Genomic DNA, 14593 nt, shown 5'->3' on the forward strand with positions numbered 1-14593 from the left:
TTGTTGGAAAACGGATTGACATTATCTAGAGACAAGCAAGGTTAGGCAAGGTATATACATAGCAGATATGATAAATTACATCTTCCTGATACTGATTAGTTACCACATTTTCACATTGTCTGATTAAGAAGCCCATACGCCTGTTGATCTGCTACCAGATAAACAATCAGTTTGAATCTGATCAGAAAGGAATCTATTGCCTCCCCAGGCACCACAGACAGGTGACTCGGTAACCTGAACACTGATCAGCTATCAATCGAGAGGTCCTCCATTTTAAAAGATACTCAATAGATTAAATATTTGTCTGTGTATTGAAAAATAATATAATGCATTCCCACCTTTTTGCAGTAAGATGAAAATCCAAAGAAAGAAAATACATGTGATTGAGTGAGCAATACAAGTGATACAGCAAACCTATGTAAATCACAATAGTGGTAGGACAGAATTACAAATCTGTTGACAGGTTAAAAAAAGATTAGATATTTGTATTCCAGCTGAGTACATATCTCGGCTTTAATGAACTGTATTGCATCCTTTATTAATACATTATTACCATCATATGTTGCTGTAGTAACCTCTACATATAACCTTCTGTTGTGTAGCTTGTTGGCAGATATAAGGAACTTTGCTAAACACTGGGAGCAATGGGTTATTACATCACTGGAAAACCTCCCAGAATCACTGTCAGAAAAGAAATTACCAATTGTTAGAAGATTTGTGTCATCCTTGAAGAGACAGACTTCATTCTTACATTTAGCTCAGGTAAGTTTTAAAACACACACCCTCTCAGCATAAACCATCAAATATTGTAAAATGATAGGAAAATCTGGTCCTGAAATTGTGGAAGGAGTAGACAGGGGTAGGTTAGTTTTAGGCTTAGATAGCAGCAGCTTAGTGTATTTATACTTATATACTGTCGCAGCCAGTAGTTAAGCATTAGGATGGGGGGGGGGGGGGGGGGTAATGTTAGCCTTAGATAATGGTAGGTTGGTGTTAGGAGTAGATAGAGGTAGGGTTAGTTTGAGAGGAAGGTTAGGTGAAGCGATAATTGAATATCAGCAGTATCAGGAATTATGCAGCATCTAATAGTAGAGAAATTGCAGTATTGTTGATATGCTACTCACAGCTTCACTGTGCACCCATATTTCCCCAATGCCCTTTTTGCATATACGTCAGGTCCTTGAAACACCTATTCTTGCAAAGCTTCTATTAATGCTCTATTTGATATGTGTTTAAGTGGAAGTGAAAGAAGGAGTTATCTTGACACATATATATATATATACATAAAATGGAGGTCAGAGCAAATATAGATGGCAAGAAAAACTGTGTGAAGAATGGGGTATGGGAGAATTTTGCAGCCTGATGTGAATGAAGTTACTGTGGTATTAGCATCTGTCCCCTCAGCGAAATATGTAGGAATAAAAAGCACTACCTGAAGTTTTTGTCTGTGTGAGAATGTCCTTCTCCTGTCTTCCGATATATTTGATGCCTTGAAACCCGGAAAAATCTGTAGTACTCTGAGAAAAAAATATACGTTTAAAGATATGGGCAACCTTGCCAATAACAAAGATGGCGCCTGTAGATGCGTCAGGTGACTGCTGCTTGAATATAAAAGGACTGACCATCCCCTTCTCCCTATAAGCCACACCCTGATGAAGCCCATTGGGCGAAACATGTAGGTGGGAGGAGCTATAGGAGGCCGGTCTCGCCCACTGCTATCAACCCACGCCGCTCTGAGAGCGTTTGTCGCCGCCATTGCTGCCGCTGCATGGATGCGCTGACCCAGCGGAACTCTGGCACATCATCCTGCCTACTAATGGGATAGCCTACGTGTATGCCCTCTGATGAGACGACCACTACAGACTCTCTGGGAGACGTAAGATACAAGGCTCTGTGCCCCTTTTGAGCAAGACAGCGCTATCAGTGTGCTGACTCAAAGTGTTATTGCAACAAATGCTATGCTAATGCCAATGCTATAACAGCTTGCTGAACTGTATATCTAACCCTCTGTGGCGGAAGCTGCTTTGCTATGTGTGCCTAAGCTCTAAGGACTGCCGTGGCTTTGACTGGTTGATCTGAGGAGGTCCTGGATCTATATTTACAACGGACAGGTTCTGTTCAAAGCTTGTACAAGCTAAACATGATTCTAAGCTGGAAAGTGCATGCTTAGTTGAGGTGATACAGTTTGAAGTAGGCTTCAACCTGCCTTGCTGATGTTGGGGCAACTCTTTTGAACACTGTGGAAAAACCGGGGTTTTTGTTTTGTCTACCCAGAGCTCTGTGGTCAATTTTGAACATGCGCAGGCCTTCCCATTTGTTGTATGACATGAATAGATGTATGTGAAGCGTGTGTGGGATGCAGGGACTGTCAGGCTAATCCTTATGCTCTGAGTGTTTTTAAAGTTTTATCTGAATCTCCTTGATACAAGTTGTGATTGCTGTAAGTCTCTCAATAAAGTTTTTGATATGTGACAAAGTGAGGCCTGGTTTGTAAAACTCTTTTTTGGAGGTTTTTTGCAGATTTAAAGCTTCTAATGACCTCTTTTATTTACATTTTTGAAGCATCATATCTTTACTATGATTTTGTGCACATGGGCCATATGTAATTCCCTTTTTCACCAGTTTTCTCCTAGGAAATAATTTGTCATCATCGTTTTAAAATAACTTTTTAGCACTTTTCAACTAAAAAAGTACCAAAAAGTATAGTACAATCAAAATTATTTTGAGTATTTTCTTGCTTTCGGGTGGCTTAAAAGACATTTTAATGACAAGTTTAAAAATATCACCTATGAGAAACCTCAGGAGAAAAAGTGAATTGCATATGGGCCTTTTCTCCTAGGTGATCATTCTCTTTAAAATAACTTTTTAGCATTTTGCAATTGTCACACTCATGCGCCTAGCGCTCCTGGCCGGGGGTTCCGTACTGTGGTAAGCGTGCTGGCAGCGATTGTGTGCTGTAGCATGTGTGAGACCCACCAGAAAGCTGCAATGCTTCCCCCAGAGGATGAGGCCCTGGAGCAATTACGGCTACGGGAGGGGAGAGAAAGGAGAACAGAGGAAGCAGTGAGCATCAGGACAGCTCACCATACATGCCTGCCCCTCCCCCCCCCTCCCTGTTTCTCATCTGTTTTTGGGCTCTGATATCCTTTAAGAACCAGAGCAATTTTCACCTTTCAGCGCTCCTTCCATTCATTCGCCAATATCTTTATCACTACTAATCTCAACAAAATGATCTATACCTTGTTTTGTTCCACCACCAATTAGGCTTTTTTTTGGGTGGTACATTATGTTAAGAATTATTTTATTCTAAATACATTTTAAAGGGATTAATTCATTATTTCTCAGTTTTCAGCCATTATAGCTTTAAAATAATACATGCTACCATAATTAAAACCCATGTACTGTATTTTATTTGCTCATTTGTCCCGGTTAGTACACTATTTAAATTTTGTCCCTATCACAATGTATGGTGCCAATATTTTAACTGGAAATAAGGGTGTATTTTCTTCAGTTTTGTGCCTGCAACTAATTACAAGCCCTTATTTCCAAAAAAACCCACAAACAACAGTAATATACACTCTTGACATAAATATTTAAAATGTTAAGTCCCTAAAGTAACTATTTATGTATTTTTTTAAAGGGACCCTGAGCAGTAGATATAAATGAAATCGATACTTACCTGGGGTTTCCTCCAGCCAACCGTAGGCCGTGAGGTCCCCCAGCGTCCTCCTGGCTCCTCTCCCTCTTCCCGCTGCCAACTTCATTACCGGCGACACCGGGGCCGAGTGTCGGCCTGACACTTCCTGAACCGTGACGCTATGTGTCATCGAGCTGGCCGATACATGTCGTCACGGCGGCTGGCATGATAGTCCTGCGCATGTGCGGTTTTCTAACTCTGAACCACTCATGCACAGGACGGCCGGCGTGATGACGCACAGCGTCACCGCTCAGGAAGTGTTGGCCCGGCACTCAGCCTGGGTGTCGCCGGTAATGAAGTCACCAGCGGGACCGTGAGAGGAGCCAGGAGGACGTCGGGGGACTTTGCGGCCTATGGTGGGCTGGAGGAAGCCCAAGGTAAGTACCGATTTAATTTATATCTACTGCTCAGGGTCCCTTTAAATATCACTTTTTTTATTAAAGTGTTTTATTTTGGTAACTATGGGAGGGAGGTAAGGGCTAATTAATGGGATATTATATGTATATTTTTTGTACTGGGATTCGGGAAGTATGTAGTTGTAATTTTACTTTTTGGCCACTAGATGTCCCCCAAACTTTATTCCGAATATTTTTTTTTTACTGCATACACGTGTTACAGGAAGTAACGTGTGTATGGTACACTTTCATTTTTGTCAATGAACGCCGGCATCTCATTGACCATGGGTACGTAGATCAGTGAATCTATACACTAATGGGTCGTGATGAGAACTGCGAGCAGTAGCGAATGGGAGTGCGCACAGTGGTGATCATGCCAATAGACTAAGAACTACGCCCCTGGGACTTCAGATGAAGTCCTGCAAGGCATAGATATACTGCCCGCGGTGCGGTAACTAGTTAAACTTTGTGAAATTTTTCCTAAATTGTACAGCTCTACAGCAGAGAAACAGGGGCGTAGCAATAGGGGTTGCAGAGGTAGCGACCGCATCGGGGCCCTTGGGCCAGAGGGGCCCCGAAGGGCCCTCTTTCAACTACAGTATTAGCTCTCTATTCGTCCTGTGCTCATAATAATCACTTCTATAGATACTTTGAAGAATGGTTATCATTAACAAACTGTTCCCCAACCCCTTCTTGCACCTCTGACACTGTGGTTGCCATTGGCAAGTTTTGGTGCGCCATATCAATTGTTATGTATAAAGTGCTTGGGGGGCCCCATTGTAAAACTTGCATCGGGGCCCACAGCTCCTTAGCTACGCCACTGCAGAGAAAGCAATTATAATATCTTTAATTGAACATTTCTAGTCCACCAACTGCAAAATGTCATTAATAAGTGTGCCTCCAACTCCCTTGATCTACTAGATGAATGAATGAAAACAAAAGTTTTTGTACTGAGTCATATGTTGCTTCTGTCATTTTACTTCTGGGAATTGCCAATTAAATTCTGGACATCAGTAAAATTGTTTTATTTTATTTATTTTTTTTTTCTTTTGCACATGAGTGCTCTGATCATTAATAATTGTAAATGATTTTATTTCTTTTGATTACTCAGATTGCACGCCCGGCTTTGTTTGACCAGAATGTAGTAAACTCTATGACATTAGACATTGACAAGGTAGACTTATATAGCATTGGATCCCAGGCTCTTCTTAGTAGCTGCAGTGGTTCAGATTCTGACAGTGATGTCTACACTGAACGTGAGTATACCCACAAATCTTAATTTTTCTTCTGTGGAGAAGAATAATGAAAGGATATAGTAAGATGAATGGAAGATTTGGAGGATTTGTTAGGATGGATGCAGGTGTGTATGTATCGGATATAACGAATATAACGAATGCAGATGGACTGTTTTTTTTGTTTTTTTTGGGGGGGGGGGGGGGGGGGGTGAGGCAGAGTGTGTTTGTTAAAGATGAAAGGAGGCCAAAATCTGCCTTTCATACAGTCACTCGCTTTTCAATATTCAGATTTTTCTTCTTTTTTTGTTTTTTGTGTTTTCTTTCTTTCTTCTATTTTTTTTTTGCCATAAATTATGAAAAGTAAAGTCAAGCGGACTATGATGCAACCAAAGCGGACTATGATGCAACCAAATTCCAAATTCACAGTAGCACAGTGATGAAGTGCATACTGTATCTTAGGCTTGGCAGTAACTACGCTGAGGTCCGTAAAAAGGAAGAATTAAAGAGAGAAAAAAAAAAAAAGAAATCTGAATTTTTCTAAATCATTCTTAGGGCCTGTACACACTGCTGCGCTTGTGCTCCACTTTTAAAATCGCCTGCGATTTTTAAATCGCAAAGCCTCCATGAGAATAGAAAAAACGCATCGCACCAGTGTATACAGGTCTTCATGATTTTTTATGATTTTTTAAAAGACCTTGCGAATTGCGATTAAAAAACACATGCGGTTTTAAAAGCGCAGCACAAGCGCAGCAATCTGTACAAGCCCTAAAGCTGTATGTAAACATCAGACCATGGCAATTATTGTCTGTCTGATTAGCTGTGGAATTTCTGTACAACCATCCTCTCTTTAGTGCTATACTCTTGATACTATCCATATCTGATATTCTATGGTGATGGCTTGCTCTATTCATTTCTCTCTGATTAGCTTTATTGTTTGACAAGCACATAACATTTCTCTTCTGACTCCCCTTGGTCACACTGCCATATTAAAAGATAAAAAGTAGATGCGCAGAGAACTACAGTATGTTAGGTTTTGTACACTAAACTTTGTTAGTGGATTTAAAAGCTGTTTTTTTTCTAAAATTTTAACTTTTTTTGCTGACTTCATTCTATCCTATAAACTCACTAATTAGAAGCACTAATTAGTGTTATCTAATGCAAAGTCCAAAAGGTTAATTTGAAATAAAAGCACACTAAAATAAACTTTTCCTTTTTTTATTGTTATTTTTGCATCTCCTTTTGTCTTTTTTCCTATCTGCATCATATCTTTCTCTGTTCTTTTTCTCTATACGAAATGTCTTCCGTCATTTTCTTTTATATAATTCTTTCTTTTCCATTAATTCTTCTGTAATTCTGTCTTCTTTCTTCTTTTTTTTGTTTCTTCATCTTTTTTTCTTCTGTAATCTTACTGTGTCATAGTCTTAATACTGATCCAGACCTCCATCTACAATACATTCTAAGTTCCTACCTGGCCTTCCTATTGGTAAAGAAGAATGGAAGAAAAGAAAAGAACAAAGAAGGCATGAAAATTGCTAAGAATTTACACAATACAGTATATAAAGAATAAAAAAGAAGTAAACAAAAGAAAATGACACCAGCAGATTAAACTATATGCAAACAAGTAGAACAAAGAACAATACAGTTGTGAAGGAAGAAAAACATACTGTATATGGAAGAAAAAAAAAACAGTACAGTTTAACCACTTAAGCCCAACTGGACGAACACACACGCTCCCGCCGCCGGCTGTTAGCCCAGCAATCAATGAAAGGGATTATAGATCCCTTTCATTAATCGAAGCCCCCCCTCCCCGCAGAAAAGCCGACTGCGTCTCATAAGACGCTGCGGTTTTTCTGAGTTCAAAAAGTTCCCCATCTTCATTCTTGTTCCTGGGAGCGAGATTGATCGCTCCCAGGACTTTTTGATTGTGGCCATCTTGTGGCCAAATAGTAAAACTACACCCACATCCACTTTTTATTAAATAAATACATTTTCTAACATTTAAAATTAGCTGTTTACCTCCCACATCAAAAAATACCCAAATACAATTTTCAGTAAAAAATAAAAATAAAAAATTACAATAATAAAAAAAAAACAAATAGTTACCTAAGGTTCTGAACTTTTTAAATACGCATGTCAAAGGAGTATATTAATATAATTTTTTAAATTATGGGCTTGTAAATAGTGATGGACGCATATTGAAAAAATGCACCTTTATTTCCAAATAAAATATCGGCGCCATACATTGTGATAGGGACATAATTTAAATGGTGTAATAAGCAGGACAAATGGGCAAATAAAATACATGTGTTTTAATTATGGTAGCATGTATTAATTTCAAACTATAATGGCCAAAAGCTGAGAAATAATGATTTTTTTTCCATTTCTTTCTTAATATTCCTGTTAAAATGGATTTAGAATAAATTAATTCTCAGCAAAATGTATCACCCAAAGAAAGCCTAATTGGTGATGGAAAAAACAAGATCTAGATCAATTCATTGTGATGAGTAGTGATAAAGTTATTAGCAAATGAATGGGAGGTGAAAATTGCTCAGATGCAAAAAACAACAACCCTGTGGGCTTAAGTGGTTAAAAGAGAACAAGTTTCAATTTATTTGAATAAAATAGTTTTGGGTGTTGTTATTCTCTGTACATATCCCTTTGGCTCGGGAGAAGGTGGATTTTTGGGGGCGGGTCATTATCGGGGCACTGCAATGGCTGGTGATATATAGGAATATGTTTATTTTAACAGAGATGTGGGAGGCTGCAGTAACAGCTGGGTACAGCACCAGGTCTACAGCACAGTGAGGCAGCTTGCCCTATTAAGGTATCAGTAAGCTGAGGGAACATCATTTGAAATGCTGTTTCTTAATAAATAGGGACAGAGAGCATCTCATGTAAGATTTAAAAGTAAGTTGTTAACTTGATTATAGTGCGTTTATGTGCATATAAAACGTAAGCATGCCACAGTGCCTCTAATAGAAACTGGTAGGTAGGAGTGCAAAAGTTTTGTGCCAGTCAATAGATGAGTTCAGGTGTTAAAAATCTGTAAAAAAGCCCCTTGCCTAATGAAACAACAAAGTGGGAATTCTTGGATAGTCTCATAGTAATTGCACCCCAAGCAGAATACATTGATCTACAGTTTGTACTGTACTAAAGGATGCTCTTTTGTGACGCTAACCCTAAGGTCAGAAGTAAATCACTCTGATGAAAACAAAGAGGCTAACTAGCCAGAGCTTTCTAGCCAATCAATACTTGTGTCATTGTCAGGGTGGCCAATCAGAGGTTGTTTACATATGAAGGCCCATTTTTTAGGGTTATAGGGACAAAAAGGCAGACAAGGGATACCGCTCTTTCATTTTATCAGTTTTGTCAGGTGGCTCACTGCACATCATGAAGTAATCTTTGGACACCTCTGGTGATGTTTATCTCTGCAGCTAATGTGACCAGACCAGAATTTGGATATTATCAGGGAGGGTCCCCAGTAAGTGGAATTAAGTTTTAGGGTGATCCACATAGTATTTTTGGCAGTGATTTTACTCCTCAGCATTGACTTCAAAGCATGTTAATGTAAAAGTTGAAATTGAAAGTGGATCGATTTCAATCATCCATAAGGTGTACTGTCATTTGGGACAAAAAAGGGGAAAAAAATGGAACTAGATGTGCGTACAGTATGGATTCATTTAAAATATTTGTTAAATAGAAGCCAATATTGTCCTCAAATGGGTAACATTCATAGTTTTCTTTGTTTACACTTTACACCATGCAATATTTTTGATAGTTCACTTGTCAAACAGATGTTCTAAATTTTTCTCAAATCTTACCACTGATTTGACAATTTCATATCATATTTAACTGCATTACAGTCTTTGAAGAACTGAAGGACCTTTTAAAGAAAAATGCGACTGTGGAGTCCTTTATTGAGTGGCTGGATAATGTTGTAGAGCAAAGGGTTATAAAGGTATTTATCCTTGTTATTAAGTATCACCATCAACCATGAGAACTGTGTACATTTCATATAAATACCCATCTAATGATGCTATAAAACAGACAGCACTGCTCATCATCTTCTGTACATTTATATAGTTATACAGTGATATGAATGAGAATGAGAATAATGTTCTATATGAAATTGACTTGGCAAAAATTATCTTTCATAAAGGGGTACATGCTATAAATGATGTCTGCAGCAGCTAGTTAATAAAACATCAATAACACTTTTGGGATTTTTGCAATAGATATTGCTTCTTTTTATGGTTACAAAATTAGTATCCTAGCAGTGCAGCTCATCTACATGTAACAGTAAAGATGGCACCGCACTCTCTCCTTGCAGCTCTTGATCCCCAGTTTGAATCACAGTCAGGGCACTATCAGCACCGAGTTTACTGAAAATCAGCAGTTTCTCCTTAAAAATATGTAAAGTTAGAGAAACTGAGAGCCCAATATAGTGTAGTATGTTCAGCATAAATATAGTAAAGATAATTAGTGAAAAGAGTATACTCACAAACGTGGGTTAACACAAAGGCAACCACTGTATAGGCAGGTGAGGAGATTAGACCTGGCCTCACTCAGGATTAAGAAGTCGCTCTCTGTAGATCAGAAAAGGAGTAGATCACCCCTCCACCAGGGGTGGACACGGTACAGCAAAAGGAGAACAGAGGTGCCAGCAGGGTAAAAGTGGATAAAACCTTTAAAATTTGCTTGGAGGAAGTGGTGGACTTACCTCCATAAAGCAAAATGCAACGCGTTTCGCAGGCCACGCCCACTTCATCAGGCAATAAACATGGGGACAAATAGAATTTCAGCAGTAGCAGGAGTAGCGCTACTCCTGCTACTGCCTGATGAAGTGGGCGTGGCCTGCGAAACGCGTTGCATTTTTGGGGTACTATATAATAAATGTGATTACTATTATACAGACAGTCTTTCGTGTCTGCTTTATGGAGGTAAGTCCTCCGCTTCCTCCAAGCAAATTTTAAAGGTTTTATCCACTTTTACCCTGCTGGCGCCTCTCTTCTCCTATTGCTCCTTAAAGATATGTGTTCCTTCTGATGCCTTTAGGGTAGGTTCCCGAAACTATGGAAAGCAGAATAAGGTGCCTTGTCTAACCGCATGATGAGTAGAGTGTAAAGAATTGAATGTAATGTATTGCTGCTTTTCTCACTTTATGCACCTTATTCTGCTTACTGCCTGTTAGTGAATCTACCCCCAAGATATTCATGTATTTATTCATATTCATCTTGTGTTACTATAGCATGCCTTTGATAGCACTCTACAAAGCAAACTTCATTCACATCCATACTAAGTTTTTTTATACAATATTTTTTTCTTTCAATTTCCAGACAAGCAAGCAAAATGGAAAATCACTGAAGAAAAGAGCCCAGGATTTTCTTTTAAAGTGGAGTTTTTTTGGTGCCCGAGTTATGCACAATCTCACATTAAACAATGCAACCAGCTTTGGTAAGATAATATATTACATTATAGATACACGCAGGAACAAACACTCACACGCACATGCACACACAGTTTTGTTGGCTGATATATCAACATGTAAAACAAAGCATATAATTATTGTTTATTGTACAAATATAATCTAAAGTGGCATGGACACATCATTTTTGTAACCCCTAAAGCAGATTATAAATGATTAGATTCAAGTGATTTTTCACACTAGCTGTGTTAATTATTTAGTATCACGTCTCCAATTGTGTAATTCATCATTGAGCTACAGTATTTAAATGAAGAAAAGTAGTTGTTCTGCTGTTTGATATCTTCTTGTGTAGCACACAGAACATGAACCAATGCCATTGCCAACACACTTATTTTGGATTAGTATTTTTGTTACTGATGAGGACATTTGTTTTCTGTCAGTCAAAAAGCTGTGGATGTAAGATCATGGTGTCTGAATTACTTCTTACATGCAGAGTAAAAAATAAAAAAGTTTGGATAATGATAACCTTACCTTATGGATGAATATGCCATTGTGTATGGAAGCAAAGCATTCTAGATAAGGCATTCTGACTGCTTCCAAACATTGAGATCCTTTGAGTTTTTGCTACAGATTTGGTATTCTTTTTCTTTTATTTGGACAAGAGTAAAAGTAAACAGATATAGGTCAACTAAGCCTATTGTAAACTGTGTGTTATTTGCTTTTCATGGTACAGGCCATGTCTTACTTTCATCAATATGGTCTTTGATCTAATTTGTGTGCTCTAAGGTAGTAAATATATTCAGCTATGTGAATCGTTCAATCATAGATTAGAATAAGAAGCTTCACTCTATCCTTTGTTGGTATTGGTAGGTCATTTTAAGTGCAGCAATTTATTTTTCAGCTTCACTTGTTCCTTGCAGACGGTGGAAAGATGGTCATGAAGATAATGTTAGCTCTTCACTCTCTCTTTTCTGTTTCTTTGTAGGCTCGTTCCACTTAATACGAATGCTGCTTGACGAATACATTCTACTTGCCGTTGAGACCCAATTTAACAATGATAAAGAACAGGAACTCCAGAACCTGTTGGATAAATACATGAAAAACGCAGGTTAGCCAAAATACATCTGTTTACGTTTTATTAAATAAAGTATAAAATTTAAGCCATCAAAATAAAGGGAAAATTTTAAATTTCATGTGGGGACTTTTATCTACCGTGGGTCATAAATATTCCTTACTTTATGTGCAGGTTGCTGTTTCATAAGGAATTTTTCCCAGGGCTTAAGCTGAAGCCAACATCTAGTCTTAGTAGATCAACTACTAGTAGATTTAAATCTGTTTAAAATCTGTGTGGAAGGAATAGATCCCTCTAAACAGCTTTTGATCAGACAGGGATATATCTTTTCGCCACATCAGATGGCTATCTATCAATGTGTGGTAACCTTTAGTCAGGTCACTGCCACTGTTAGATATGTTGCTACTAATGCTGGGATTACACAATGAGTTTTTCCAGAAGATTTACTGTCCGATCGTTTTTCTGATCGATTTTTCAATTGTTTTTATGATCGATGTCGGAAATTATCTATCGAATCATCTATCTGCAAAAAAATCTCATGATGTATTCCCAGCATAAGAGAGGTTCTGACCAGACAGATTAATGGGATTGTTTGTACAGAAGTGTCCCTGGGCAACCACCGAGCAATGCAATCTGTTGCTATTCCGAGGAGAGGTGGGACAACTGCACAATGCACTACAGAGTTTCTGGCGAGCAGGGGAAGAAGGGAAACAAGGCACTTGGCTGAGATGATCTGGTCTTTCTATGTTTTTATATGAAGCTACTGCTTCTTGATTGAATGTTCAAGGTGTGACACTTCTTTTATCTTCCTAGATGCAAGTAAAGCCACATTCACTGCTTCTCCTAGCTCCTGCTTCCTTGCTAGCCGCAACAAATCTGGCAACCTTCCAAGTGAGTCAGCTGTCAAAAATGAGTGTCAGCAGGAAGCAGCCTACTCAGCTCTGTCACCAGACCAGCACAGCAGTTTTGTGCGAGGACTACACTCCTTCTCTAGTGATGATAATGAAAATAACCCACTTACAGGTGACATTTTCAAGAACATTGTCTCACCACCCAAATCCAATGAGCCCACATAATAAACCCTTCATATAATTGTTATGAAATGTGTGTACTCTGTTGTACAGCCTGGGTCTTTACAGGTCAGCATATTGCCCTGGAAATTAAAGTGAACCTCCGGACTAAAAATCTACTCAGCAGAACTGAAAAGGCTTGGTGTTTCTTTAACAGTTTCACAGCATCAGAACTTTGTTTTCCTTACCAAAGCATCATTTTTAGCTGCATTTTTAGCTAAGCTCCACCCATCAAAGAAAAAAAGCCCAGGCTTTTTTCCCCTGATGCTGTGCAAAGCATGATAGGATTTCCTATGTTGTTGTTCACGTTGCCTAGCAACTGGGAGAGGTGCTCAGGACACAGGACAGTTGGAACTGTGTCTCATGCTCCCTGTCACCTCCTTTCAACCAAAAAGATGGCTGCCATCATGAAATAAAACATTTGCCTGTTCTTTTAAAACAGTGTGGGTAAGAGATTATATTACCTATCTATTTTAATTAACATAACTAATGTAACTTAATGACAGTATGTTTGTTTAGGCTGGAGTTCCTCTTCAAGAGGAATTGCCAGAATCAATGCAGACCATATCAATTACAAACAAAACAATTATAGCTTAATTAGCGCATGTATCCTCTTGAGAACCGCGGTCTTAAACCCTCCTAGTGACCAGGCCATTTTTAACAAAATAGGCCACTGCAGCTTTAAGGGCTCGCTGCAGGGCCATACAAATTAGCACACAAATGGTTCCCTTCCCCCCTTTTCTCCCCACCAACACAGCTCTCTGTTGGTGGGGTCTGATTCCTCCTGCCTTGTTCATTTATTTATTTTTAAATACGTTTTCCTATTTTTTTTTTGTTATTTTTTTAATCCCCCCTCCCTCCCCCTGCCTGCCAATCAGCGTGATCAGCTGTCATAGGCTTCAGCCTATGACAGCGGATCAGTATTTTGCCTCCCAGGGGGACAGCTGTGTCACACGGCTGTCCCCAGTACAGCGCTGCCTTCGATCGCAGCGCTGTACAGAGTTATTAGACGGCTGGGAGACTGATGGTGGAGATGTGCATGCATTGGCGTGCGCAATCTCCTGCAATCCCCATTCCCAGCCATTCACGCCAGTCGGTATGGAGTGGTCCTGGGGCTGCCGCTGCATTCACGCCAATTGGCATGGGGTGGTTACTAAGTAGTTAATGGCACTTGCCATATGAATTTTCTTTGCTACTCTAGGCTCCTTTATTATCATTTGTGCCCACTTGGGTGTTTTGGTGACCATACATCGTACAATTTTTTCATACAATCTTACCATTTCTATGTAGTATAAGGTTAAATTAAGTGAATATACTGAAAGGATAATTTAGGCAGTTCCCTTATATTACATAGAAATGGTAAGATTGTAAAATTGTACCATGTATGGCCACCATTAAAATTACCTTTCATACCTACACAGTGGACTACAAATAGCTGTCTCCTGCAGCTATCACTATAGGCATGTGCCTGTTTTGCCTATGCTTAAAAACAATCCTGATGCGGAAGGGCTATAACTTCATTCAGGTTTCTGTTGTTGTGTGCATGTGCCTACTGACACCAAGATTGAAAGTAAGGTGGATTCCAGCAGGAGTTGTGGACTTAAATATTTTTCAGTGTTTGAATACTGTGGTGGAGGTACCAAATGTATAAATGGTGGATTTAATTTAGCTGATTGCACTCATAGAACATGTTGGCGTT

General features: G+C 39.0%; 1 protein-coding gene and 1 long non-coding RNA gene across 2 annotated transcripts in view; one reads left to right on the plus strand and one right to left on the minus strand.

Moving 5' to 3' along the window:
- The window catches only part of RFX6 (regulatory factor X6), a 132962-nt gene that overhangs the window by 93568 nt on the left and 24801 nt on the right, over positions 1-14593 (plus strand). The window contains exons 11-16 of the mRNA XM_068231351.1: positions 603-762; positions 5204-5348; positions 9191-9285; positions 10664-10781; positions 11738-11860; positions 12638-12847. Coding sequence (XP_068087452.1) covers positions 603-762; positions 5204-5348; positions 9191-9285; positions 10664-10781; positions 11738-11860; positions 12638-12847 — 851 coding nt within the window. The remainder of the gene's footprint in view (positions 1-602; positions 763-5203; positions 5349-9190; positions 9286-10663; positions 10782-11737; positions 11861-12637; positions 12848-14593) is intronic.
- Positions 6607-14593, minus strand: part of LOC137503832 (uncharacterized) — a 30678-nt gene continuing 22691 nt past the window's right edge. Inside the window, exons 2-3 of the long non-coding RNA XR_011019346.1 lie at positions 11284-11832; positions 6607-6804 (exon numbers count right to left, since the gene is read on the minus strand). This is a non-coding gene — a long non-coding RNA (uncharacterized lncRNA). The remainder of the gene's footprint in view (positions 6805-11283; positions 11833-14593) is intronic.

The sequence above is a fragment of the Hyperolius riggenbachi genome, chromosome 4 (assembly GCF_040937935.1).
Source record: "Hyperolius riggenbachi isolate aHypRig1 chromosome 4, aHypRig1.pri, whole genome shotgun sequence".
NCBI lineage: Eukaryota > Metazoa > Chordata > Amphibia > Anura > Hyperoliidae > Hyperolius > Hyperolius riggenbachi.